Source organism: Balaenoptera acutorostrata, chromosome 20, assembly GCF_949987535.1.
Source record: "Balaenoptera acutorostrata chromosome 20, mBalAcu1.1, whole genome shotgun sequence".
Taxonomy (NCBI): domain Eukaryota; kingdom Metazoa; phylum Chordata; class Mammalia; order Artiodactyla; family Balaenopteridae; genus Balaenoptera; species Balaenoptera acutorostrata.
Window position 1 is genome coordinate 41,759,595 of NC_080083.1, and position 24,325 is coordinate 41,783,919.

The 24,325-nt window shown below is 53.4% G+C and overlaps 2 protein-coding genes and 1 long non-coding RNA gene across 4 annotated transcripts; 1 reads left to right on the forward strand and 2 right to left on the reverse strand.

Annotated features, from left to right (window-relative positions):
- Nucleotides 1–9,809: 9,809 nt before the first annotated feature.
- ARL4D (ADP ribosylation factor like GTPase 4D) lies at nt 9,810–11,772 on the reverse strand. 2 transcript variants are annotated; one of them, XM_007180247.3, is made up of 3 exons: nt 11,676–11,772; nt 11,347–11,439; nt 9,810–11,099 (listed from the first exon to the last, which is right to left on the reverse strand). In XM_007180247.3, exon 3 carries the CDS (start codon nt 11,002–11,004, stop codon nt 10,402–10,404), a length of 603 nt encoding a protein of 200 aa, XP_007180309.1. In that variant the 5' UTR covers nt 11,005–11,099; nt 11,347–11,439; nt 11,676–11,772; the 3' UTR covers nt 9,810–10,401. The 2 variants fall into 2 exon arrangements, with proteins under 2 accessions (XP_007180309.1, XP_007180310.1); XM_007180248.2 differs by lacking the exon at nt 11,347–11,439 and having other exon boundaries at nt 11,676–11,768.
- LOC103017093 (transmembrane protein 106A) lies at nt 11,293–18,753 on the forward strand. The gene is made up of 5 exons (XM_007180260.2): nt 11,293–11,473; nt 16,636–16,889; nt 17,000–17,043; nt 17,553–17,606; nt 18,211–18,753. The coding sequence occupies exons 1-5, from the start codon at nt 11,293–11,295 to the stop codon at nt 18,329–18,331; spliced, it is 654 nt and encodes a 217-aa protein (XP_007180322.1). The 3' UTR covers nt 18,332–18,753.
- A 1,086-nt stretch (nt 18,754–19,839) lies between these two features.
- Nucleotides 19,840–23,112, reverse strand: LOC103012978 (uncharacterized). The gene is made up of 3 exons (XR_009006331.1): nt 22,805–23,112; nt 22,169–22,282; nt 19,840–21,442 (listed from the first exon to the last, which is right to left on the reverse strand). It is a non-coding gene; the product is annotated as an uncharacterized LOC103012978 (long non-coding RNA).
- Nucleotides 23,113–24,325: the final 1,213 nt, after the last annotated feature.

Consider the following 24,325-nt stretch of genomic DNA (forward strand, 5'->3'; position numbering starts at 1 on the left):
AGATCCTGTAAGCGTCACAGCATGGCCAAAATATATATACTTTTTGGTGGGGGGGAGTTGATTTTTCTCTCTCACTTCTTTCCATCATTCTGCCTCGTATTTTTTCCCTTTGTCTGATGAGATGCACAGGGGACTATAAGACAGGTATAAGTATTTTGGCTCAAAAATCTTCCTTCCTATAGGACTTTTAGAGGCTCTAAAATAAATGAGAAAATACTAAACTAAATTAACATTGAGTTTTAAAATCCATAGCATTCCAAACCAGCCTGCAGGAAGGCATCCTTCATTTTATACCTTTCTCCCTCTCCACCCAGTACCACTTGTTCTGAAATTACATCTCAGGGGGTAAGTTCAGGAGTTGGGGGACAATGAATCAGCCTAAAGAATCCCTTCTTGTTTCTTCGAGGTGGGGCCGCGAGCTGAAAGGGGACCGGGAGAAACAACATCCCAGCTCCTCCTCCCACCTCGGCTCCCTCTAGCAGCTCTAATTGAGGCCTGTCACAGGGAGAGAAGCCAGCTGCAAATTGCATTCATCAACGAATTACCGCAATTACAGCCTCAGCCCCAGCCTAATGGGGGCGACTCGTCCGGTCAGACAGTCCCTTCCTCTGATTCAGAGGAGCCAAATGCTTTGGAATGCCAGGATCATTTTCCCTGATCCAGACCGCACACTTTATCCTGGCGCTACACCCTGCCTTCAACCAATACATCAGGAAGGATGGATGTTCCCCCAAACTTCTCCGGGGTGCTTCTATCAACCATCACTGAAGTTCACCCAGCAATCTAGGCCCGATTCCCACTGCTGTTCTTTTTTTTTTTTTTTAATGGCAGCGTTGGGTCTTCGTTGCTGCGTGGGGGCCTTTTCTCTAGTTGCAGTGAGCAGGGGCTACTCTTTGTTGCGGTGAGTGGGCTTCTCATTGCAGTGGCTTCTCTTGTTGTGGAGCACAGGCTCTAGGCGCGTGGGCTTCAGTAGTTGCAACACGTGGGCTCAGTAGTTGTGGCTCACAGGCTTAGATGCTCTGTGGCATGTGGGATCTTCCCGGACCAGGGATCGAACCCGTGTCCCCTGCATTGGCAGGTAGACTCTTTTTCTTTTTTTAATATTATTTTATTTATTTATTTGGTTGCGTCGGGTCTTAGTTGTGGCAGGCAGGCTCCTTAGTTGTGGCATGCGAACTCTTAGTTGCGGCATGCATGTGGGATCTAGTTCCCCAACCAGGGATCGAACCTGGGCCCCCTGCTTTGGGAGCGTGGAGTCTTAACCACTGAGCCACCAGGGAAGTCCCACCTGCTGCTGTTCTTTAAGCTGAGTTTCCTCCAGATGTGGTCCTGGGGAGAATTGATTTGCTGACAGTTCAAGGGCCTGTTAAGAATGCTTTCCTTGTTGCCAGAGGGCCAGCTCAACTCCTCCATCCCTCCTGCCCTCCTTGACGACACAGGGCCCAGGTTAGGGTGAGGTTCAGATGAAACCAGTGGAGGTGTAGTGGAAGTGTCACCTCCCAGAGGGAGAAACATGTGACCACGCACGCCTGTCCACAGCTGCTTCCTCACTCCCCTCCCTGGAACCAGCAATCCTGGTTTCAGCAAGGTGTGTGTGTGTGTGTCAGAGAGAGACACATACCACAGGAAATCCACATGCTAGGGACAGGAGGATGTGGAGGGCATGACACTGGATCCCTCTGTGTGATCTGGGGTATGAAAGAACAACCAAATGCCCTCAGAGAGTACTCTTTCCCTGGCTTTTTTTTTTTTTTTTTTTTTTTTATTTATTTGTTTGTTTGGCTGCACCGGCTCTTAGTTGCAGCAGGTGGGCTCCTTAGTTGCGGCTCACCGGCTCTTTAGTTGTGGCATGTGAACTCTTAGTTGTGGCATGCATGTGGGATCTAGTTCCGTAACCAGGGGTTGAACCGGAGCCCCCTGCATTGGGAGTACAGAGTCTTAACCACTGAGCCATCAGGGAAGTTCCCTCTCTCCCCTGCTTTTTGAACCAGAATTCTGGCATCTCTACAAACAGGGCTGTGCCAGAGAAAAGGAAATTTCAGAGGTCAGTCCATCCATCCCCCAGCCTCTGGCCAGAAACAATCTTCTCTTCCTTTCTCCCAGTCCCTGTTTGAATTTGGGAGGGGTCAAGGAAAGGAGGTTTCTTTCCAGTGCTGAAGTTTCTAATGAAGCCAGCCCAGATCCCGCACTTCCCTTCCAGAGAATGTATCCTGTGATGTTTAAGTAGGAGTCAAGCCTTGAGAATGAATTTCTCCTGAACTGTCCTTGCTCCACAAGAGGAGTCAGGGATGGATACACCCAGTAAAGAAGGCACACAACAGAAGTGATTTGAGTCAAATGTCCCCTGGGACCCCAAAGCTTTCTGTCCAGGGGAACGGGGGCTCAAGTGACCCATTGGCAAGGGAAGAGGTCAACAGGGGTGACCCAGTACCCCAGCTTCCTGGAGACTCTCAAAGAAACTCAGCATTTCATCCTGAGTTTCAGAAGAGAGAGGGCAGATCAAAGGCAGGAACCAAGGACAGTGGGGGTAGGAAGGGACCAAGAAACAGATGGAGGGGGAAACAAGGTGGGACAAGGGCAGTTAAGGGCTGAGGTTGAGACCCAGAGTGAGAGTAGAAAGAGGACTGGATTGCCAAACAAGGACAGCAGTCAGGACGCTGGCCTGCCCAGGTCAGTGACTTTTTCGTCTCTCGGTCTACACCCTGAGTGGTGCCCTTGATGCCCCGCCCAGGCCCCTCTGCTGGCTGTGAGTGTTGGCTCCAATGACTCCAAAGGCTCCCAGTGGCCCCTTCTCTGGAGACTTGAGCAACCAGCAGCCAATCAGCTGACTGATGGGGTATGGGGGTGGGGGTACCTACCTCAGGGGGCTCCTTTCTGTGGTCCCAGTCTCCATCCAGAGCTTTCCTACAGGGTGAAGCCCAAATTAGACTCCAGCTGTGAGAGGGCATCCTTGCTTAGCCCCTCCCCTACTCCATCCTGCTTCCCTCCCTTCCCTTCTCCTGAGACTTTGCCCTCAATAAACCACGTGCCCCTGAATCCCTGTCTCAGGCTCTGCATCGAGGAAACCGCATCTAGAACACTTTTGTGCACAGGTTACACCTTTAGCTCCAGCACCTAGGATGGTGTGTCAGTGCCCAATAAGGCTAAATCTTATGATATTATAGGGGATTAATTGAAAGAATACATGACTGATTGAATTAATGCTCTGGGTGGGAGATAAGTGGGTGGGGGTTTTTATTGTAGAACTGCCCTCCCCCGTGTACACACACACACACACACACACACATGCAATGTTAACCTGATCCCCATGGCTCATCCCAGTACATGCCGTCTGCGTATAGACCACCTGCTTATGTTTGTGCAAACTCAGGAGCAGATAATCTAGCTGGTGGATTATCCAGACCCCCAGCTGGCATCTTCCCCTTCAATGTCTCCTGCCTGAGCTCTCTTTCTGCTCCAACACCTTTTGGGGGTTGGGAGAGGGTTAGGCAGAGGAAGGCAGCAGGGGAGGGCAAGATGATGAAACTTCAGTCTGTCAACACTGTTGCTACTATCTCAGCAGTATGATGAAAGGTCAGAAACTATTGAGTAAAATCAGGATAGGAATTTTCTGTGGACTCCAGGTAATTGGGCTTATCGTGAAATAGACAGTTAAAGAGATGTTTATAGAGTGAAAACACCCTAAGTGAAGCTACAAAATCATCTGCAAAGTAATCAGGTTTGGATCAGTGAGAATCATAGTTTGATAAGGTGTTTTAAGATAATCTGAGAGACTCCCATGGTGGTCCCGTGGTTAGGACTCCTCGCTTCCACTGCAGGGGGCCTGGGTTCAATCCCTGGTCGGGGAGCTAAGATCCCCACATGTCCGAGGCCAAAAAAGTAAATAAATAAATAATACCTTGAGATATGCAAAGTCTTGGCCTATCCTGAAAGCTTTCCAGGAAGGAGGTGAGCAGGTCTTTCACACTGTTCAGTCCTCCCTGTCAAGAAGACCCTTCTATAATCTCCCCTCTTTCTTCCAGATTGCCGCAGTTTGGTCTGTTTCTCTTCTGATTTCGGCAGAAAGGAAGAACAATGGCTCTCCTGTTCTTTTACCCCTAATGCTCCTTCCCCCGAATATCTGGACCTGCATTGTCAATAGAAATAGAATGCGAACAGCAAATGTAATTTTAGAATTTCTGGTAACCACATTTTTTAAAGGTAAAATGAAGCAGATGAAACTAATTTTAATGAAGCATTTTATTTAACTCAATATATCCAAAAATTCAACACATCTATATTAAAAAGTATTCATGAGATGTTTACATTCTTTTTTCATACTAAGACTTCAAAATCTGTTGTGTATTTCACACTTACGGCATGTCCCAGTTCAGTTCGGTTACATTTCTCTGGTTCAGTGGCCACGTGTGGCTGGTGGCTGCCAGATGGGATAACACAAGTCCAGACCTTGGGAGTCCCTTCCCCAACACCTGCTCTACACTCAGCTCCTCTGGGGTGGGAGGCAGAGAATGGGAATCTAGATACAGTTTGACCATCCTGGGGTGACCTTGGGAGGAGCTGGGAGAGGGGAGGGGTGAACAGACTCCAGGGAGCAACCCAGGCCAGGCAACTAATTACTGGGAAGGGAGGAAGGAAGCTGTGTCTATTAAACCTCAACCTCAGATCTTTCCTCCTGAGCCATAGGTAGGGCCAAGAAAATACTTCCAAGCCCATGGTCCTCCAAGTCCCTAGTTAATCAGAATACTTAATTCCAGTTCCTTAATCTGCTTCTTTTCCGCACCTCCTCCAGGAAGCCTTCCCAGGTAAACTCTCCAACCCTATTTGATAGTTTCTTTCCTGAGTGCTGTCAGCATTTATAGACTAAAACCACTTCTTCACTGCGGTGACACCCCAACCCTCCAATCCTTGAGTGGACACCCTACATTCCATAGATATGAGATGATCACCTACTGTGTGCCCACCACTGCCCTGGGGATAGAGTGGTGTGCAAAATGGATGAAGGCTGTCCTGTACAACGTGGAAATGAATGCAGACAGTAAACAAACTTGAAAACAAAACAAGGTAATTTCAGAGAGTGGTAAGATGAAGGGAGAAAGATCATTAAGGAGTTCCCCACACCCACCTTGTACTGAGGACCATGGAAAGTGAACCAGAAAAGATCTGATATTGTGTACTCAACCCCCTCACTTTACAGATGGGTAAACTGAGGCCAGGGGACAAGGAAGGGCTTGGTCAAGGTCACAGAAGTTGGTGGCAGGGCCACGTCTTACTCTGAGGTTACTTTCTGCGGTGCTGCCTGGCCAGAGTGGTGGCTCTGTTCCTCCCCCATTATAGACTGGGAGCGTTCCAGGGAATGAGCAAGCACTTCTGCCTTCTCTCTCCCGAAGGAGAAGAGTCAGCATCTGGAATGGAAAGCAGTGAGTGATCTTACAAAAACAAACACAATCAAAATCGCAAAACCTTACTTTCAGCAATCTTTAAAAGCCAGCTGTCAGCCGCACCCTCCTCCACCAATCTCCACCAGATTTAATAGGCGGGGATGGGAGGTACTAAAGAGATACACTCTCCTGCCTACCTCACTCCCCACCATCCCGATCCACCCAGGCGGAGCATAGACCCAGGATTAGCCCAGAGGCCTGAATGAACTCAACAGAGATGGAGCCCCAAACAACCCAGAGTGGCCGAGGGATATGATACTTCACACTTCTGCTTCCTGTTCCAGGAGTCCATGAGCTCTAGTGGCTGGTGGGGGGCCCCACTAGGGGAGTGGGGGAGGTCCAGGTCCCCAGCCGCCCTCCTTCAGGCTCAGATCTGTTCTCCACGTTCCCTTCACAGCCTACGCTCCTAATCTCAGCCGCACTCCCTCCCTGAGCCAAGTCCCGGGGATTTATTTCAGGAGCTGTTTCGCCCACTCCTCCTGCCATCTGTGAGAAGCTGGGTGCTTAGGGAGTCCTCACCATCTGCCCACCTCCGCCATCAACCAGGCAGCCCCGGGTGGGGCTCAATCCCCAGGCCTGAAAATCCTCTACCGTATCTCTGGTGATTTTTTTTCTTACCTGACATAAAGCAGGAGCCCTGTGATGTCTACTCCCGCACCCGACCCACACACACACCCTTCGGCTTGAAGAGGCCTTGGAACCTGAGGATGGAGGATGAGGAGGCTGAATTAAATTCCCCGCAGCACACACACCCAAACCCACTCTCTATACACACACACACACACACACACACACACACACACACACACACTTCGGCACTATCTAGAAAAATTAAAAATAAGTGTACCCTTTGACACAACAATTACACTTCTAGGAATCATATTACAGGAAATCTCCCCCCAGTGTACAAAGAAATATGTACAAGGAAGTTCATTGCTGGGGACATGCTGTGGATTTAATTAATAAATGAGGGTCCATTCATACAATGGAATCTCATGTAGTCATCAAAAAGAATGAGAAAATCCATATGTCCTGACATTGAATTATGCCCAAGATATAAATGAGAAAAGCAAAACTGTACACGATATGCCTGAGATAACCCCATGTGTCATTCATATATATATATACATATATATATACTTTTTTTAATATATGCAGAGAAAAAATATCTGAAAGATTATATGTAAAAACCTGTTCACAATGTTTAGCTAGCTCTGAAGTTTAGACTATAGGGCTCTCCATTTTCTAAGTTTCTAAGTTTCTTTTACAACAAAGACCTATTACTTTTATAATCAAGTGAGGAAGGGGGGAACTGTTTTTAAAAACAATTTTTAAAGGAAGGAGGGAAGAACAAACACCCTGCTCTGTCTTAGCCAGAGGAAGAGGTTCCATGACACCCACCCACAAACCCCCCAGCCGTGGTCCTGCAGATGGCCTTGGCCTTGGAAATGACGTGTGGCTACAGACTGCCCATTCCTTACAGCCCTGTGCTGGCCTGGGCTTTCCTTACTGCCTTTGCTCCCTCCCCGCCCACTGGCCTCCGTTCAGAAAATGCCCATGTTGGAGAACAGGCTGTCCTGTGTGCTCCTAGCGCTTCAGTGGAACTCAGTGCTTCCCAGGCCCTGGTGGAGGTGTCCATCTCCAGAAAGACTTGGTATGACACATGGTCAGTGTGAAAGGAGGGTGGGGACTTCTGGCCAGATTTGAGGCCAGAGCTCTGCTGGGCTTTGAAGATAAAGCCCCCGCGCGCCTCAGGAAGGGGAGTGGGGGAGTGGAAAGCTGGTCCCTAATCTAATCAAGGCAGGGAGGGAGGGAAGGAGGGGGAGGTCAGAGCTCTGAGGTCCTGGACTTGCTCCCTGTCTCCAACCTCCTGTTGTCTGCCCAAGAGAGTCCAAAGAGCTGGCCTGGGAGGAAGGATCTGGACGCACCACTAAGTAGCCGTGTCCTCGGGCAAGTCGCTGCCCCCTTAGGGACTTCTTTCCTCCCTTTTTGCTACTTTTTCTCCTCCTTGAGCACATGCAGCATGGGAGGACTGGAGGAGGGGGCGTGGGAAGGTGAGGGACCACTGCCATCTTTGCCCTCATGAGCGCTTTGGGGAAGCACAGGGCACCCAGGAAAAGTGCACTCCATCTGGATTTTACCATCCAACCTGTGCAAGAAGAAGAGGTGGCTGGGGCGGGGAGGGGGGTGTGGGGGGCGGTGGCTGGGTGGGGGTGACTGGGGGGTGCAGCTCAGAAGGGAGCCCCAACTCCGGGACCACTGGTTTCCTTCAACTTCACCTCACAGGCAACCAGCCCCTGCCCCCACTCTTAGCCCCTAGACACCCTCAGCCCTAAGGAGCCTCTTCTTCCTCAGCACCCACCTCAGGGTCTCAAAGAAATTCTCCTAAATAAAGAAGCTGAGACAAAGAAACTACAGCCTACCTGCAATCCTGATCCCACCCCCGTCCCAAGCAACTGGCCCAGAGTTCAACACGCAGAACCCCTGAGGTGGTCCCCTCCCTCCCAGCCCTCCATCCCTTTGATGGACTAAGGCAGGAGGATTATTACAAAGCTCCGGACCCTTACCCAGCCAGAATGTAGCTTTCTAATCAGAATGCCCCCGTGCTCCCCTCTCCCCGCAACCCTTCAGAGCAACTGGCTTCTCCATCTCACTTGCCGCCAGCACGCCCCTTCCTCCACCCCCCAGGGGGTCAGGGCACGAGCCAGGACATTCACAGGTCTCCTGTGGACCATGGCCCCCACCCAGGGCTGGAGAGGGGTTGGGGGAGAAGAGGGGAGCAGAAAACAGTTCTAATAAGATAGGGAGGGAGGCTGATTGCAGAACCATAGAGCTGGCACCATGAATGCCTCTCTGCTAGGGATGCGGGAGCACCTCTGCATACATAGTCCCCCAAATCCAGAGACCTCAGTCCCCCCAGGTGACCAAAAATGGAGAGAACGTGTCCTTGGAGATTTTGAGACAAAAGAGCAAAACTGGGGTGGAATGGGGAAGAAAGATCTCCCAGCAAGACCTAGGGTCCTTCCAGCCAGGTCCTCCCCAGCCTGTTCCTGGGCTGCAGAAGAGGACTCTACCCTGAGGACTGGGAGAGCTGAGTCACAGGTGTGGGTAGAGGGCGGCCAGGTAGCACGTGTCCCCAGCAGAACCAGCCCAGCAGCTCTGTCGAGCACGCCCCAGCCCTGACGCAGACTTGGGCACCCTTCCGGATGGATGCACATCCACCCCTGTCCTGCCAGCCACCTTGAGGGCCGGGAGAAGGGGCGTGCATGGGTGTTAGCCAATCTGACCTGGCCCAGACTCAGCAAACTCAGCTTCTGCCAGCTGGCTAGGAAGAAACGAGTTCCTTAGGAAGGCTCCCCCAGGATGCGGTTGCCAGCACCTCCCCTCCCTCCCCAGGTCCTTTCATCTGATTCTGGAGCAGGGACTCTGAAAATGCTCTGGGGATCCCATGTTTGCACAAAGGGTGGGCATGGGACTGGGGGGGCTGGAAAGATTTGTGCTTGGTTTTTGCTTACGACTCCCACTCAGATTAGGAAGATCTAATTGTCCTCAGACACAGCTGGCCCTCATGCTGGTGAGGTAGGCGTGGCCCTGAAAGTCTGGACAGGGGTATTCAGGCTCTCACGACACTAGCATTTTATTCTTACGATCAATGCTAACATTGGTGGTCTACGTGGATATCCAGCCGTCCTCACTCACACCAGGCTCAAACAGCTACTAGACTTCCCCTCTCTTGGGAATAGCTACCATTCTCAGAGCTGGACGACTCATGGCTTAGTCACAGGTGCCTGGCTGGTTCAATCCAGCTCAGGCCTCCCCAGCACCCATCACTGCCACTGCTGCCAGTGAGCTGCAGTCAGCAGGACTGAGCACACAGAGGTGGCTTAAGGCCAGGAGGAAATTACTTTCCATTCTCTCCACATCCCCCAAGTTGTGTATTGGGGTTGGGAGAGGAAATCAGACTAACCACCTGAGTGTTGCAGACGGGGCAGACCTACCTACATAGACCTAAGAGGTGTCCCCAAGGGCAAGGACCTAGGAGCAGCTCACACCAGCAAAACTTGAAGTTAAATCTGCAAGGACCAGCTGGGATCGGGGGCAAGTCAGAGCCAGAGGAGGAGGGGAGGGGAGGAAAGTGGAAGAAAGAAGGGACCCAAAAAACCCTGGCAGAGATCAGGCAATAGCATGGGGTTATTTCAACTCTCTATAATCCCCACCAGCCCATAAACACACAATCTAATTTTTTAGAAAAGTGCTTGCTTTGCAAATTCAGCTTCAAGATAAGTCCCTCCTCCCCACCCCTGCCTGCCCATATAGAAATCTTGGACTAACCCTGAGGCTAGGTAAGGAGAGGAAAATGCCAGACCAAGGTTAGAGCTACAACGTCATCAGTCTTTAATAACTTATAGGCAAATGCTAAAAAATAGTTAATAATAATACAGAGGACACACGTGGCTTATAAAAATGGTTGTGAGTCTACAAAGGTGGGGAGGAGTTCTTGGCACTTTCATACAAAGAGAAAAATATTGACTATTACGACTGGCACCCCTAGAAAAGCAACCGGGGGGAGACCCCTCAGTTGGGGGGAGGGGCAAGAGCTAGTTCTCCTTTATTCCAAATGCATCCTCCAAGAAACTCTCCTTCACCCCCAAACACATCTAATCAAAAAGCCAGAGAAGAAAAACAGGAAACAGGGTCGAGGTAGAGTCAGTTTACATTTAAGCCTCCACAGTCCTGCAGCCTCCACTTCTCCAGAAGTGAGGATGAGGGAGAGATGTGAGAAGACATCCCATCTCCCATCGCCCACCCCAGTGCTGCCCCAAAACAGGACCCCCGGTGTCCTCCTTGGTCCTTCATTGAGGTGAACAGGTCCTTGCACCCTGGGGCTAAGTGAGGGGCCACAGCCTCCACTTGGCTGTCCAAGTGTGCAGACCCCTACTGGTGAGGAGCGGGCAGCCTCAGGTCACCGTCTCTTCTTGCCTGTCCGGGCAGCCTTCTTTCTCTTGAGGATCATCTCATACAGGCGCTCCAGGCCTGGCTGCAGGCCCAGCCCGTCCACAGCACTGCAGCCCTGCACGTGGGTGAGTGGGGCCGCAGCCAGCTCACGGACTGCCAGCCTCTTCTCCACCTCGGCTGCGCTCAGTGCCCCAGGCTGATCCTGCTTGTTGGCCAGCACCAGGACAGGCACGCCCTGGTTGTCCGAGGCCCGGCTGATCCGGTGTAGCTCCACCTTGGCCTCCTCCAGCCGCTCAGCCTCAGCAGCATCCACCACAAACACCAGCCCGTCTGTCCGGCGTGTGTAGGAGCGCCACAGTGGTCGAAGCTTCTCCTGCCCCCCCACGTCCCACACTTGGAAGGTGATGCCACGGGACCCCCCCAGGGGCACCCGGATCTTCTCGGTGTTGAAGCCTTTGGTGGGGACGCTCTGGACAAACTCTTTGAACTTGAGGCGGTAAAGAAGGGAGGTCTTTCCAGCCGAGTCCAGCCCAATGACCACAACGTGCAGGGCCTGGAAGTGAGGCAAGAAGGAGGCGGTGGGCGCCATCTCTGTCAAGTGGTTCCCCATGATGAACTCTGGCTAAGGTGCAGGTCCTGGGGCTCACAGGAGAGGCAGGGAGGAGGCCTTGAAACTGCAGGCTCTGGAGACCACAGCTGGGTTATCTGAACAGGGAAAGGTCATGGGAGAAAAGAGGAGGAGATGTTTAATAATAAACATGAAATTTGCAACTTCTTGATCATTTCCTAAATCAGCTGCTCATTTTTTTAATTCCCTTTTTTTTTTTTTTTTTTTTTTTAAAGCAGCTGCAGGTATAACAGAGGCTCTCCCCCCTCCCTGCGGGCCCTGACAAGGGCGATGAGACCTAGAGAAACCCCCAGGTCCCGGGACACTGAGGTTGGGGGGAGAGACCTCGATCGCCGGACAGTCAGCTTCCGCGCTTGTGGCGAGGTAGCAGGCACCGCGACCCGTTCCCCAGGAGAGAATCCTCGGGGAAACGTGCACCTGGGGGGGCAGAGGGCCCAAATTAAGAATCAGGGTACGGGCGCTGAGACCAGAGAGTGCGGCCCACTCCCACCCGCCTTCCACATCCCTAGGCGGTTGACACACCCCTCCTTACACAGAGACCCCCTCCCCACTGCCCCGCGACACTCCACTGCCCGCCTTCCTGCGATCGCCGACTCCAGCTCCCCAGGCCCCGCACCCGGATCGCCTCGGCTTGGCCTGAACAGCCCCTTTACCTTCCGACAGCCGCGCTCTCCCCGCTCCCCTCCGGGCCAGCCCCGCGAGGCTCCTCGCCGGCCTCCAGCCCGCTGGCACTGCGGGGCGGCCCGGGGCACTCTGCCTTAAAACCCACGTGTGACGTCACGTGGCGCGGGCCAATCAGCGGCCCCGCGGCAGCGAGGCGGGGCGGGGCGGGGCGGGGCGTGGAGATCAGCGGACTGGAACCCGGGCCACACTGTGATGGACGTCTGATCAATTGGTGACCGTTTTATTTGATCTTTTCTACCATAATCTAATATTTGGAATTAAACTCGGGATAAATCCGGGATGGAAGGTGGGAGGGGCAAAAGGAACACGCGTGGCAGCGTTTGACCAGGGAGGAGAGGTGAAGAGCGTAATACTCTCAATACCACCACATCCCCCTCACCCAGGCAGAGATATCCACCCCACGTATACGCTCCCTTCGCCGGGTCCACTCGAGAGGTGCTGACAAGTCTTCCTCCTTTATCCTTCCTAATTCAATGTTTTAACCTGTGTGAACATGGAACCCCGTAAAACAGCCTAAAGCCATTACCCCTATTGATCTTCGTAACAGCCCGTGAGGTAGGGACTGGTGTCGTCTGCATTATATAGGTGAAGAAAGCTCTGAAGGGCTCAATGACTTGTCTAGGGTCACATATAACTAGTAAGTGGCTGAGCAAGGATGCGTCTGAATCCAGTGCCTTGGCCCCTCACCACTTACCTATCCAATCTCTCCCGTCAGGGCGATTCTCAGCAGAAGTCCCCCCCCCCGTTGTTGGTCAGAGCACCCGCCAGCAGCAGACCCCCGAGGGCCTCCCTTGTTCAAATCGATAAAGACAGAATCCTTCACTTCACAGGGTGTTTACTGACCTCATTAATACTGTCTGCTCTGCATGAGCCAAAGAGACTGTGGAGACATAGAGGATGAGCAGACCACGGGGCCTGGCCTCCAACAGCTTCTACTCTAGTGAGAGAGACAAGACTAGCCACTGACAGGGAACAGTGGGACTTTGTAAATCGTGAGATAAGCACTTATAGGACTTCAGAGGAGGGAGAGAACATGTCAACTAGAAGCTTCTGGAAAGGTTTCCAGAAGTTAGTCAGTCCTGCATAGGATTGGTTGGGAGGTGGACAGGACTGAGTGGCATCTCCCCAGTCATTACAGCCTGATACAGTCTGGGCAGCACTGAAGAGGAGGAGATGTCACAAACGGGCAGTGTGACCAAAGGGTAACAGTGATTACCTGCAGGGAGGAAGGTAAAACTGAAGGTGGGGAAGGGGTTCAAAGGAGAATGAAATGTTAACTCTACTCTTTCCATTTTTACAAGGAAGCTGGATGCTTGCATTTATTATATAATTCAGTGTTACCTTTTTAAAAGGCTGTCTATGAGGGGAATTGTAAAGAGGAGGGGGGGTAGGGGAGGAAGCCATTGCCAGACAGGAGGGTCTAGCCCTTCCTGCCCACTAGCTTCCCATCTGTTTAGCACCAGCCTGCCTTGCACCCTCCTCGTCCCCTCCCCGCAACAAAACCAGCCACCTGGTTTTCCCCAGCAATGCAGGGAGCTTCCCCAAATCCCTGAAGAGATCAAAACCTTAGGTAATTAGTTCGTTACACCCCATGTTGGGGGGTGGCAGAATGCAGCAGGAGCTAAGGCACAAGGGTGGAACTGAGTTAGGAGAGGGGATGTCAGAGCAAGCCTAGAGGTTGGGAACCACTAGCTCATTGAGTGGCCAATGCATGCTAAGCTGTGGTCAAGGGACTTTGCATACTTTTCCTTCTTTTTTTTTTTTTTTTTAATTTTTATTTTTGGCTGTGCCTCGCGGCTTGCGAGATATTAGTTCTATGACCAGGGACAGAACCCACGCGCTTGCAGTAAAAGCACAGAGTCCTAACCACTGGACTGCCAGGGAATTCCCAACACTTTTCCTTTTTTTAATACACAACTCAAACCATGTAGTAAGTATAGTTATTCCAAAAAGAAGACACCAAAGCCAGAAAGGGTAAGTAACTTGTCCAAGGTCACCCAGCTAGAAATTGGCCAAACTTGGCTTTGATCACATGCTACAATGGCTGTGAAACCGAAAACACAGAGAAACGGAGAACACATGGAAACTGAAAACAGACGCACATTGTTATGTGTTTCTTCCACGGTCTTTGAAATTTCTTTAACATTTCTCCTACATCTCCTGGGCCTCACACCCAAGAGGGAAATTGTCACTTGATCACCTGATAAGGGAGATGAAACTGGCAATCTCCCCACCCTTCATTTTTTGCCTTTGCCAGGAAAGGTGTTGATGAACAGATGGGAAGGAGGAGGTGGGACAAGGTGAGGGTGAAGGAAGGGGCCCAGTTTGTCAGGGCAGCACCAGGCTGTGGGCCTACCCCAATCCAGTCTCCTTTAAATGGGAACCCCACCTCCACACCCAGCCTGGGGCCCAGGGAGCCTTCCTCCATTAATGACCATTTTGTTTCCTGGCAGCCTCACTTCTGCAGCCCTTTCTCTCCACAAGATCACAGCCCAGGACCTAGTGCATTGGAGGATTCCCTACGGAGAACACTGGAACATTCTTGCTTTGAGCATTCATTTATGGAGTGCCTGCTAGGTTGAAGGCCTGAGTGAAATGGCTTAGGACCTGCCCTTGTGGAGTGGACATTATAATGAGGAGTGGGGAGAGACAGGGAATGGCTAAAGAGGTTAATGTCAGATGGTGATACATGCCATCAAGGAAAATAAAACACGGAAATGTGCTAGAGAGTGACTGGGGAGAGAGCTGCTTTACCTGGGGGAGGGAGAATGCTCATGAAGGCCTTTCCATTGTGACATTAAAGCCAAGGTTTAAGTGGCAAAGAGTCAAGTAAGCATTCCAGACAGAAGGATAAACTAGCTGGGACCTACCTGCTTCCTCCCATTGGCTCCCTGACCTGGGTCAGATTGCAGCTGCTGAATGATTATTTTTCCTCAGAGCTATCTCCCCACCAGACTAAATGCTGAGCCCAGGAGCTGGTTCTTCTCATCCACAGCTCTGCAGTGCCCAGCACCGTGCCTGCCACAAAGTAGGCAATCAGGAAATCTTGCATGATTCATGACTGCATGATGGAATGATTAAATGTACTCAAGGGGGTTCCCTGAGTATGGGAACCAAGCATCCAGCCTTAGCTGGGAGTTTCCTGGTCTGGGGTCCTTGGGGGTTGGCAGAGATGCCTGTAAAACCCTGCACTTCTAGGCAAGGTCTGGGCAGTACTCAACCCTCAGCCTTTATTGGGGAAGAGGAATTTCTTGGAGGAGAAAAACAGAGGCCATGGGACAGATGACACTGGAGAGAGAGCCCCCCCTCAAGGCCTGGTGGGCTGAAACCCTGGGCTGAGAGTCATCATGAGTCCTGTCCTCCCAAGTAGACTGGCTTGGAAAAGCCACTTTCCCCCGGGAGCCTCAGTTTCCTCAGCATGTAACTAGGGACTTAGATGATTCCAAGTCCCTTTCCCCAGGACAGCCCATGCTCTAGAGTAGGGGAGGGTACAGGATGGATGGAGCTCACCTAGAAAGCAGCTGAGGACATCCTTGTCTCCACAGCATCCCAACCAAGTACCTGTCTGAGTGCACAAATGAAGGGAGGAGAGGAGTCTGCAGGAGTAGGGATGGGCTGGGGGAGTGGATGCCCAGGAACGGCTTCGGCCTGGGAATCACAAAGACCCGTATTTCAAATCCCAGCTTTGCTTCCTCAAGAATCAAATGGAGGAAACACAGCCTACTACTTAGAATGAGTGTGAAAAGAAAAAATGTGGGAAAGGGGCCTTTAGGTACCCTTTTCCCATGCCAGGGGCCCTTTCAGAGTCAACTCACCCAAAACCACCCAGGGCCAAGGCAAGGGCTGGAAAGTGGCAGATGCTGCCCTCTGGTGGACGTGTCTGTCACTGCCTGCGTCCTGAAGAAAAGTGGAGGAGTGAAGTTGTACACTTCACTCCTTTGCCTCCTTCTGGAGGTTTTTTTTTTTCTGGCCACGATTCACGGCTTGTGGGATCTTAGTTCCCCCACCAGGGATTGAACCCTCGCCATCGGCAGTGAGAGCGCTGAGTCCGAACCACTGACCACCAGGGAATTCCCCTGCAGTCTTCCTTTCAGACAGGACCTTTCCTACAGTTTGAGGTTGGGAATGGAAGATCCACTCTCCTCGAGTTTTGTAAATGTATTTATTATTTATTTTTGGCTGTGTTGGGTCTTCGTTGCTGCACGTGGGCTTTCTCTAGTTGCAGCGAGCGAGCGGGAGCTACTCTTTGTTGCAGTGCGCGGGCTTCTCATTGTGGTGGCTTCTCATGTTGCAGCGCATGGGCTCTAGGCGCGAAGGCTTCAGTAGTTGTGGCGCACGGGCTTAGTTGCTCTGCGGCATATGGGATCTTCCCGGACCAGGGCTCGAACCCGTGTCCCCTGCATTGACGGATTCTTAACCACTGCGCCGCCAGGGAAGTCCTCTTTTCAAGTTGTGTGTGTGTGTGTGTGTGTGTGTGTGTGTGTGTGTGTGTGTGGAGGTGAGATCAGGCGTAAATGAACATTATTTGAGCAGAAAATCTAATTTCAGTCATATTTCCCATGCCTTTACTGAGGGCCTAAAAGCTGATGCCAGGATTGCTGAGGCAGGAGGAGGCGGCAGGGCAGAGAAATTCATGAAGAGGCAGTCACAGCCATGTTTTGGTGTCTCAGGAGACAGATCCACACTGGGACAGGTGTCCCTGGGCGCAGTCGGGGTGGTGTGCCTGAGACTCCCTGGGTGGGCAGGACTGAAGAGAGAGAGCCTTGCAGGGCGAGACTGGATTTTGATGTCTTAATGTCTTAAGCTGAACGTCTTAGCTTAATGTCTTAATGTCTTAACGTCTTAAGCTTACTGTCTCAGTTAAAGGTGACCCCTCGCCATTAGGAGCCCCGCGGAGGGGCTCCTGGCCCTGGGGCCCGAGCGGCTGAGGCCCATGTTGGGGGTGGGGCTCAATCAGGCTGCGGGGTTTTGAAACCGTTGGACTCCTTCTTGCCAAGGACGGTGCTACCCTAGCCCCTTCCTTTCCCTGTCTCCCTCCCCAGAATATCTTGAGCGTCTCCAATAACAACTACTACCCCGTCGCTGTGACCCAGCTGACCATTGAGGTTCTGCACCTGTCCCTCGTGGTGGGGCAGGTCTCCAACCGCCTTCTCCTCCGCATCGGCCCTTTGGCCAGTGAGCAGGTGACTCCCTCTTGCTGGCCAGCCCTGCCCACGGCTGTGTGTGGACGCGGGTGGCGGGAGGAATGGGGTGGCTGGAGTCGGGGCTAACCCTACACCCGTTTGGTTGACAGATGTTGTATACGGTGGCCAACAGGATATGGGACGAGAACACATAGTGAGTAGCCCTTGATCCCTTCTCCCTCAGCCTCTTTCCCGGCTGGGAACCCGGTTTGAATTCCCACCAGACGTTCTGATTGCTTAGCCAGCCCTGCAGTCAGCAGGTGGCCCGCACTCTTGTGGCCAAGACTGCAACGTACAGGCATTCAGGGTCCCCAGCCTCTGCCTGTTCGGACCTGGACTGGAATGAAAGCCAGGCTAGAATCTGGTTAATGCTTACGATATATGACCTCGGGCTCTTCAGCCCGACTCACCCGTTTCCTACTAAGGGAGAGGCCAGCCCGTGCCTGGGCCAAACCAGTGGGGGCTGGAGGAGTGATATTGCAGCAGGGGCGACACGCTCACCTTGGGCAGAGGGAGAGGGAAGGGGTGGGGGTGGCCTGTGGGGCCCCTGCTGGAGAGGAGGCAAGGGGGGCTGGGACTGCAGGTCTCCTCCGAGCTGTCTGACAGGCTGCTCAGTGTGTGAAACGTGGGCCCGGGTTCTCTCTCTCTCTCTGTCTCTCTCAGCAAGATCTGTACCTGGCTGAAAATCAAAGTCCACCACGTGCTTCTGCACATCCAGTAAGTAGGGCTTGGAGCCCTGGTACCCCTCTCCCACTTCTGCCCCCCCGTGGGAGGAGAGTCATCGCAGCGAATCCCGTGAGTCTGTGTCGGTTCTTGGCCGTAGCAGGTCCAGCCCCTCCCCTGAGGCCCACCTTGCTTGTGAGCTACTGACGTGACAGCCACAGATCTGCCCGGAACCCTGGGCGGGGGTGGGGGTGGGGGGTGGGGGTGGGGGGCAGCTGTCCCAGGTGCTTCGGCGGCGGAGTGGGGAGCAGCAGGAAGGGCCGGGTTTGGTCTGAGGAAGCCAGCCCTCCCCAGAGAGCAGAGCAGGGCCGGGGCTTTCCTCTTCCTCCCAGACCCTTGTGGTGTGGAGGAGTAAAGACGGTGAAGCCCAGACCTCGGGTGGCATGAGCACTTCAGCCGCCATCTTACTGCCGCCGCCAGGTCTCTCCCCTCCCCTCCCTACTTCCTTGTCTCACTCCTACCCCAACTGCAGATCCTTAGATGGGTGGAATTGGAAGCTGGGTGGGGTCAAGGCTCAAGTTCTGTAATCTTCAAAATAAAACTGGTTTGTTTTGTTTTTTGGAAAGAAAAAAAAAAAAAAGCCCTGTTTCCTCTCCAGGGGCACCCTGACCTGTTCCTACCTGAGCCATTCAGAGCAGCTGGTCTTCCAGAGCTACGAATATGTGGACTGCCGGGGAAACACATCCAAGCCCCACTTGCTGGTCCCTCGCCCGCCGTGACCTGTCTGCTGTCGTCGAGCTCCGGGCACCTGCCGGCCTGGTCTGTATCTCCCACCACTCCGTGGCACCCAACGGGACGAGAGTGACTTTGCCAGAGGAAAAGCCCTGCTTTATCATACCCTCCCCCTGTTCACCCCCAGCAGAGGAAGCTTTCTGTGGACGTTAACTTCATACACACACACACACACACACAGCCTCACACCCTCTCTGATTTCCACAGGAACGGAAGCCTGGTTCTTCTCGAGGCCAGCACCAGATATTCCCCTTGGTCCTGAGGAAAGTCTGACCTGACATTTCCTCAGAGCTGCCTCAGAGGCATGGAGGGGCCCCCACACTTTCTGTGCTGAGCACCTTGGTTGCCCAGCTCGTCCAGGGAAGCCCTTCCTCCTGCCTGAATGTGGAGAAAGCTTTCGTTTTGTCTGGCTTTTTTTTTTTTTTTTTTTTTTATAAACATTTTCAAGACTTTTTGTAATTTTTTTTTTCTTTTTTTTTTTTTTAAAGATTTATTTATTGATTAGCTGATTGATTGCTATGTTGGGTCTTCGTTTCTGTGCTAGGGCTTTCTCCAGTTGAGGCAAGCGGGGGCCACTCTTCATCGCGGTGCGCGGGCCTCTCACTATCGCGGCCTCTCTTGTTGCGGAGCACAGGCTCCAGACGCGCAGGCTCAGTAATTGTGGCTCATGGGCCTAGTTGCTCCTTGGCATGTGGGATCTTCCCAGACCAGGGCTCGAACCCGTGTCCCCTGCATTAGCAGGCAGATTCTCAACCACTGCGCCACCAAGGAAGCCCTTGTCTGGCTTTTAATACATGGATCCTTTCCAAGTTCTCCACCTGGTAATGAGAAAGTGACGTGGGGGACGGCCAGTGTTGTCCCCAGGGCCTTTTAGGGAACCGTAGGTGCTCTCCTAGGCCGCCCTGCTTTGGTCGTGTGACAGAGTGATGGTGATGGCCTGCTTCTCGCCTGGTAACTTGTCCCCCACCCACCCACCCATCTGACAGCAAGATTGGCCAAGGCCCTTTGGCTCTGCAGCCTTCCTGGTTCAAGACTGTCTGGGTCCCCAGGAAGTCAGAGGTGTTCTGCAGCTAAAGCTTCTCCTCTCCAGAAGGCAGTTTTATTATTCTCTTCATAGCAGGAAGCAAAGTAGGAGGGGAGGGGAAGGAAGGGAGGCACCGGGCACCCCCTGGGCCTGCACAGGAAAAACAGAGACAAAGCCAGAGTCATTTTAAAAGGTTTTTCTCGAAGGAGGCCACAAGCCTGAGCCCATGTGAGTGGACACAGGCAGGTCAAACGGTGGGTGCAGCTGCTCTCCCGCTGGAAACCTGCAGAGGTGAAGCCGAACTGCTGGGTTCCGCTGCACCCCCAGCCTAGCCCCAGGGCACCCTCTGCTCCCAGAGGCCTGTGCTCTCCTTCGGGCACTGACAGTCCGGAGCTGCGTATCTGCGTATCCGTCGGGACTGGTCTAGGCTGTCCCCTCTTTGCTGTCACTCGGACGACGCGAAGCCCCAGGCAACCCCACCCCCCACCCCCACCCCCGGGTTCTTTAGGCGAGCAGGAATTGTGTTTGCTCACTAAAGGCGGTTACGGTTTCCATCACTCAGACAGGCAGAGAGGTGAGCTTGAGTAGCAGGGAAAGCTGAGTTTGCAGTAGGAAGGACCGGAGAAGGGGACGTGGGGCCAGAACCGGGTGAGGAGCCGGCCGGGGGGATGAGGGGAAGGAAGGAGTTGGTGCTGTCTGCGCGCTTCCACGCCTGGGTAACTGGCGTCGAGGTGGCGCTGGTAAGAGCACGGAAGTCCGCGAGGGCCAGGCTGGAGCTCACGCTGGGTGGAGTTCGCCAAATGTAATGGACTTATATTGCAGTCAATAAACGGTGCTTAACGATGTTTAAGAAAGGAAAATAAAAGGCTCCTGTGAGTGGGAAGGGAGCTGGTGGACGCTCCCCATCTCACAGCCTGTTTCTTAATATCCGAGTGGGCCTCAGGGTCTCTTCCCCGGTCCCTGAGCCCCTCGGGAACACGCCCTGCCTCCGTGCCTTCTGGGAGACTGCTCCCGGGGAGCTCGCCCTCTCCCTTTCCCTCGTTGTGTATCTCGGAGTCCCTCCCAACGTTCACGCTCCCGTTCTGTGCGCCCCCGCTCCTTCGGCCTCCCCCAACTGCTCCTCTCAGGAAACGCTGCGCTGAGAGGCGCCTTCAGTCTCACCCAAAGGCGATGCTGCAGCAGTGAAAGGACCCAGGCTCCCCCCTGACCAGTCAAGAGTGGAAGAGGGAGCGGGGCTGGGGGACCCCAGGTGTCAGTTTCAGGAAGTGGTGAGGGGGATGCCTGGGGCCTCCAGAGCCTCTCGGTTGTCTCTGCTACATGGAAAGGCTGAGACCCAGGGAGGAAGAGGCCTGTGGATTTGCGGGGGCGAGTCCCCCTCTTCCCAAGGTCCGGTGTCCTGTGCCTGAGGCTGCAGTCCTCCTTTCCTCTGAGTTCTTTCTCTCCATCCCTTCCAACCATCGTCCGTTCAACAGCAGAGTGCCCACGGTGGACCAGGCGTGACACCGGACTTGGGGGAGGCCCCTGCCTGCCACTTCTTCCTGATGCTGCCCCAGGTCCCAGGTCCGCTCTGGTGTGATGCAACCCCCGCTTCCCCAGATGCATCTCAATAAGCGTCGGCCAGGAGGACGGGCTGGTGGCTCCAGTGAGAGTCATAAACCTGAGCCCCCAGCAGGCCTCTCGCTGCTAAATAAGGGCCAGTGGTGGAGCTGTAGACCCGGGGGGGGGCGCCCAAGGCCAAGTTCTCCCATTGGCTTTGCCTGGAGAAGCATGGAATCGCCCTCCACTTTCTTCTCGCACCGTCTCCATCCTCTTCGTGGGTCTTCCTGCCCCCTCCCCCTCATCTCGGTCTCAGGGAGCCCAGCCAGGGTCTTGATTCTTTCCGGGAAGAGATCACGTGTTATTCCCAGCTAGCCTCCCCCGCCAGAGTGGATCAGGAGGGGTTGGCTTTTGAAGTGGAGATGTTGCTGGGAGGTAAGAAGGTGGGGCTGCTCATCTGATGTTTGCTGATGGCCAGTGGGGTCTTGGGGGGGGGGGGTCTGTCTCTGAATCACCACTGCTGGATGTAATTCGTTGACTGAGAAGAGGGAGAGACAGGAGGCAAAACGGGTTAGTTAGCAGCTCCCGGGCCTGCTGGTTTCAGAACATTGTCTTAGGCCCTCTGAAGCCAGAGTAATGGAAGTGAAATGTAGCAGCCCCGGCCTCCTCTTAAAGGGCCAGGATCAGGTTCTCCCATCCTGTGCACCCGAGTCAGGAAAGAAAAGCTTCTTTCCAAAGCTTACCCTGTTTTATGTAATTCTCAAGACTCTCAAAAAAGAGTCTTCCTGGGTTTGACGGTCCCCAGTGAGCCAGGCTGTAAGCTAAGTGCTTTGGATGCTTTCCCTTTTAATTCAGCCCTCGTGCCACCTCTGTTGAGGAGGCGGTATTATCAGTCTCATTTTACGGGTGGGGCAGCTGAGGCTCAGAGATCTGAGTCGTGCTCCCAGAGAGTGGTGATCGGAGACCCCCTGACGGAGACCACCACCTCTGACTTCACGTCTTACCGTCCTCCCGCTCCAGCTGGCTCTACCCCCATCAGCATTTCAAACGGCCCCTTGATTTTGCTTCTCTGGCACCTGTCCTGTCTTACCAACTAGATCGTCAGCTCCTTCACTTATACTGAGTGCTGAGCAACAGGGCCTACAGAGACATTTTTATGGGGGCGTGGAAGGGAGGAACGGGCCGTCCAGAAGTGACTGAATAACTTCAGTCCCCTCTCCCGATTCCTGCCAAGGAAGCCTTTCTAGACTCCACCCGCACTTACACGCAAGCACGCTCAGACACGCAGCCAGGCTCTAGCTGCCTTTCACACTCTGAGGCCGTCTCACCGTGAGTCGTGGGTACTTGGTGTGTGTATCTGGGCTAGATTTCCTGAAACCTGATGATGAAACGAAGCACACGTTACTCATCTGGCAGTTCCTGAGGATGGCACGTGCCACAGCTGGACTCTTTACCACGTGTCTGGGGGCAGGCCAAGGCCCCTAGCTGGGGCAAGGCAAAGTCCCAGCCCCCACTGAGAATTCTGCACTAGGAAGCCGACCGGTGCTTCCCTGTTCCAGACCCCCGCCCCCCCCCCCCCCCCCCCCGCTTCCCCAGGGCTCAGGATATCCGTTGCTAAGCCCACACCTCCTATCCCACCCTCTGGCCGCCCCGACCCCGTCTGTCACCCTCACCCTGGAGAAGGGACTGACAACTTCTGAGCCACCCTCTGCGGAAGTCAGCGGGTTTCTCTGCAGCTCTCGCTTGGTGTAAATCCGCTCAGAGAGTGACCCCCCCCCCCCAAGTAAAGGTGAAGGGTGCCGGGGAGGGTCAAAGGGTGGGGTGACAGATGTGGATTGTGGGCTATAGCCAGGGGCTCTCTCCTCACTGTCTCCCGCTCGCTCCCGGGCATCTCACTTACCTGGACCTTGAGGGTTCATCACCCCTCCTTGGAATCGGTCCTTGTGGGGTCCTGGCCTTTGGCAATCCTGGAGAATGTACCGGGAGGTGCGCTGAGTAAGAGGGTCTTGGGCATTTTGTGGCTTTGGCTGAGGCGGCGGCGGCGGCGGCGGCCGCTCGGGTACCTGCGGAGGCTGCGGCTGCGGCTGCGGCTGCGGCTGCGGCTGCGCGGGTGGCGACTGTGCTGGCGCCGGCGGTGGCTGCGACTCCTGCGGCGACTCCCGAGATGGCTGGGGTTTTTTTTCAGATTGCCGTTCCTCTTCTTGGAGTTTCTTCAGTTCCTGTCAAGAAGCGGCCCGCAAGTGGCATCCTCCTCCCTCCCTACCCAGTCACCCCACGCCCCCTGCCAGAGACACTGAGGGGAGCAAGGCAAGGGAATCCAGAGGTGGAGGTGGCTGGAGGGTCTCTGTTCCCTGGAGTTGGAGGCTGGGGGCTGGAGCCTGAGCTCTCTCCCCTCACCCACCCACACCCAAGGACCGTTTCTATAGCAACAGTGTCCCCCGGCACAGCCCCTGCCCGGGAAACAGCGGCCTCTGGCCACCTACCTCCTAGCTTGGGAGCTGCGCGCGCACTGAAAACCGTTTGCAGTGCCAGAGGGTAAAGAATACTCTCTTGCCCATGCTTTGAAACAGCACTGTCCAATGGAAATATAACGAGGGCCATATATAATTTGAAATGCGCTGTTAGCCGCATACCAAAGTAAGAAGAAATAGGTGCAACTAAGTGTAATAATATATTTTGGTCAACCCAATACAGCCAAAACGTAAAACCAATATGAAAATATTAATGAGATAGTTTATAGTCTTTGTTTTTGTATCAAGTCTTCAAAACCCAGAGGGCATTTTATACTCAACGGCACATCTTGATTTAGACACTACGTTTTGGTTTAAAATATTTGATCTATATTTAGAGTTCAGATAATTTACAGTCGAAAAAGTAGATTCACATATCCACGTTGTTCCGAACATACTTAAAAATGTTCCAGTACGTAAAATGAAGATTTGTTTTAAAGAGTATATTTAAATAAATTAAGTGTATGTAACATTTAAAATTCAGTTCGTCGGTCTCACTAGCCACGTCTCAAGGGCTATATAGCACACAGGCTGGTGGCCACCCTATTGGACAGCGCAGCTGTAAAACCTCCCGAGCCTGACCCCTCAATCCCACATGAGGCCTCAGCCTAGTACAACAGCAAAGCTGAGTCACCCCAATACACACACACACACACACACACACACACACACACACGGTCCATCCAAGACATCGAAGGACCTTGCTTTCCTCCAGCCCAAGCAAAACAACATTCACCAGGTAATAGACGGCTTGCTTGGGGTCCGTCTTCCCTCCCCGTCCCCTCCGTGTCCCCGGAAGGACCCTGGTGAACGGGGCCCCTCTCATGCACCTGCTCTTGCTGCTGCTGCTGCTGCCGGGCCATCAGCCACCTCCTCCGGTCCAAAGCCATCTGCCGGCGACGGGCCTCCCA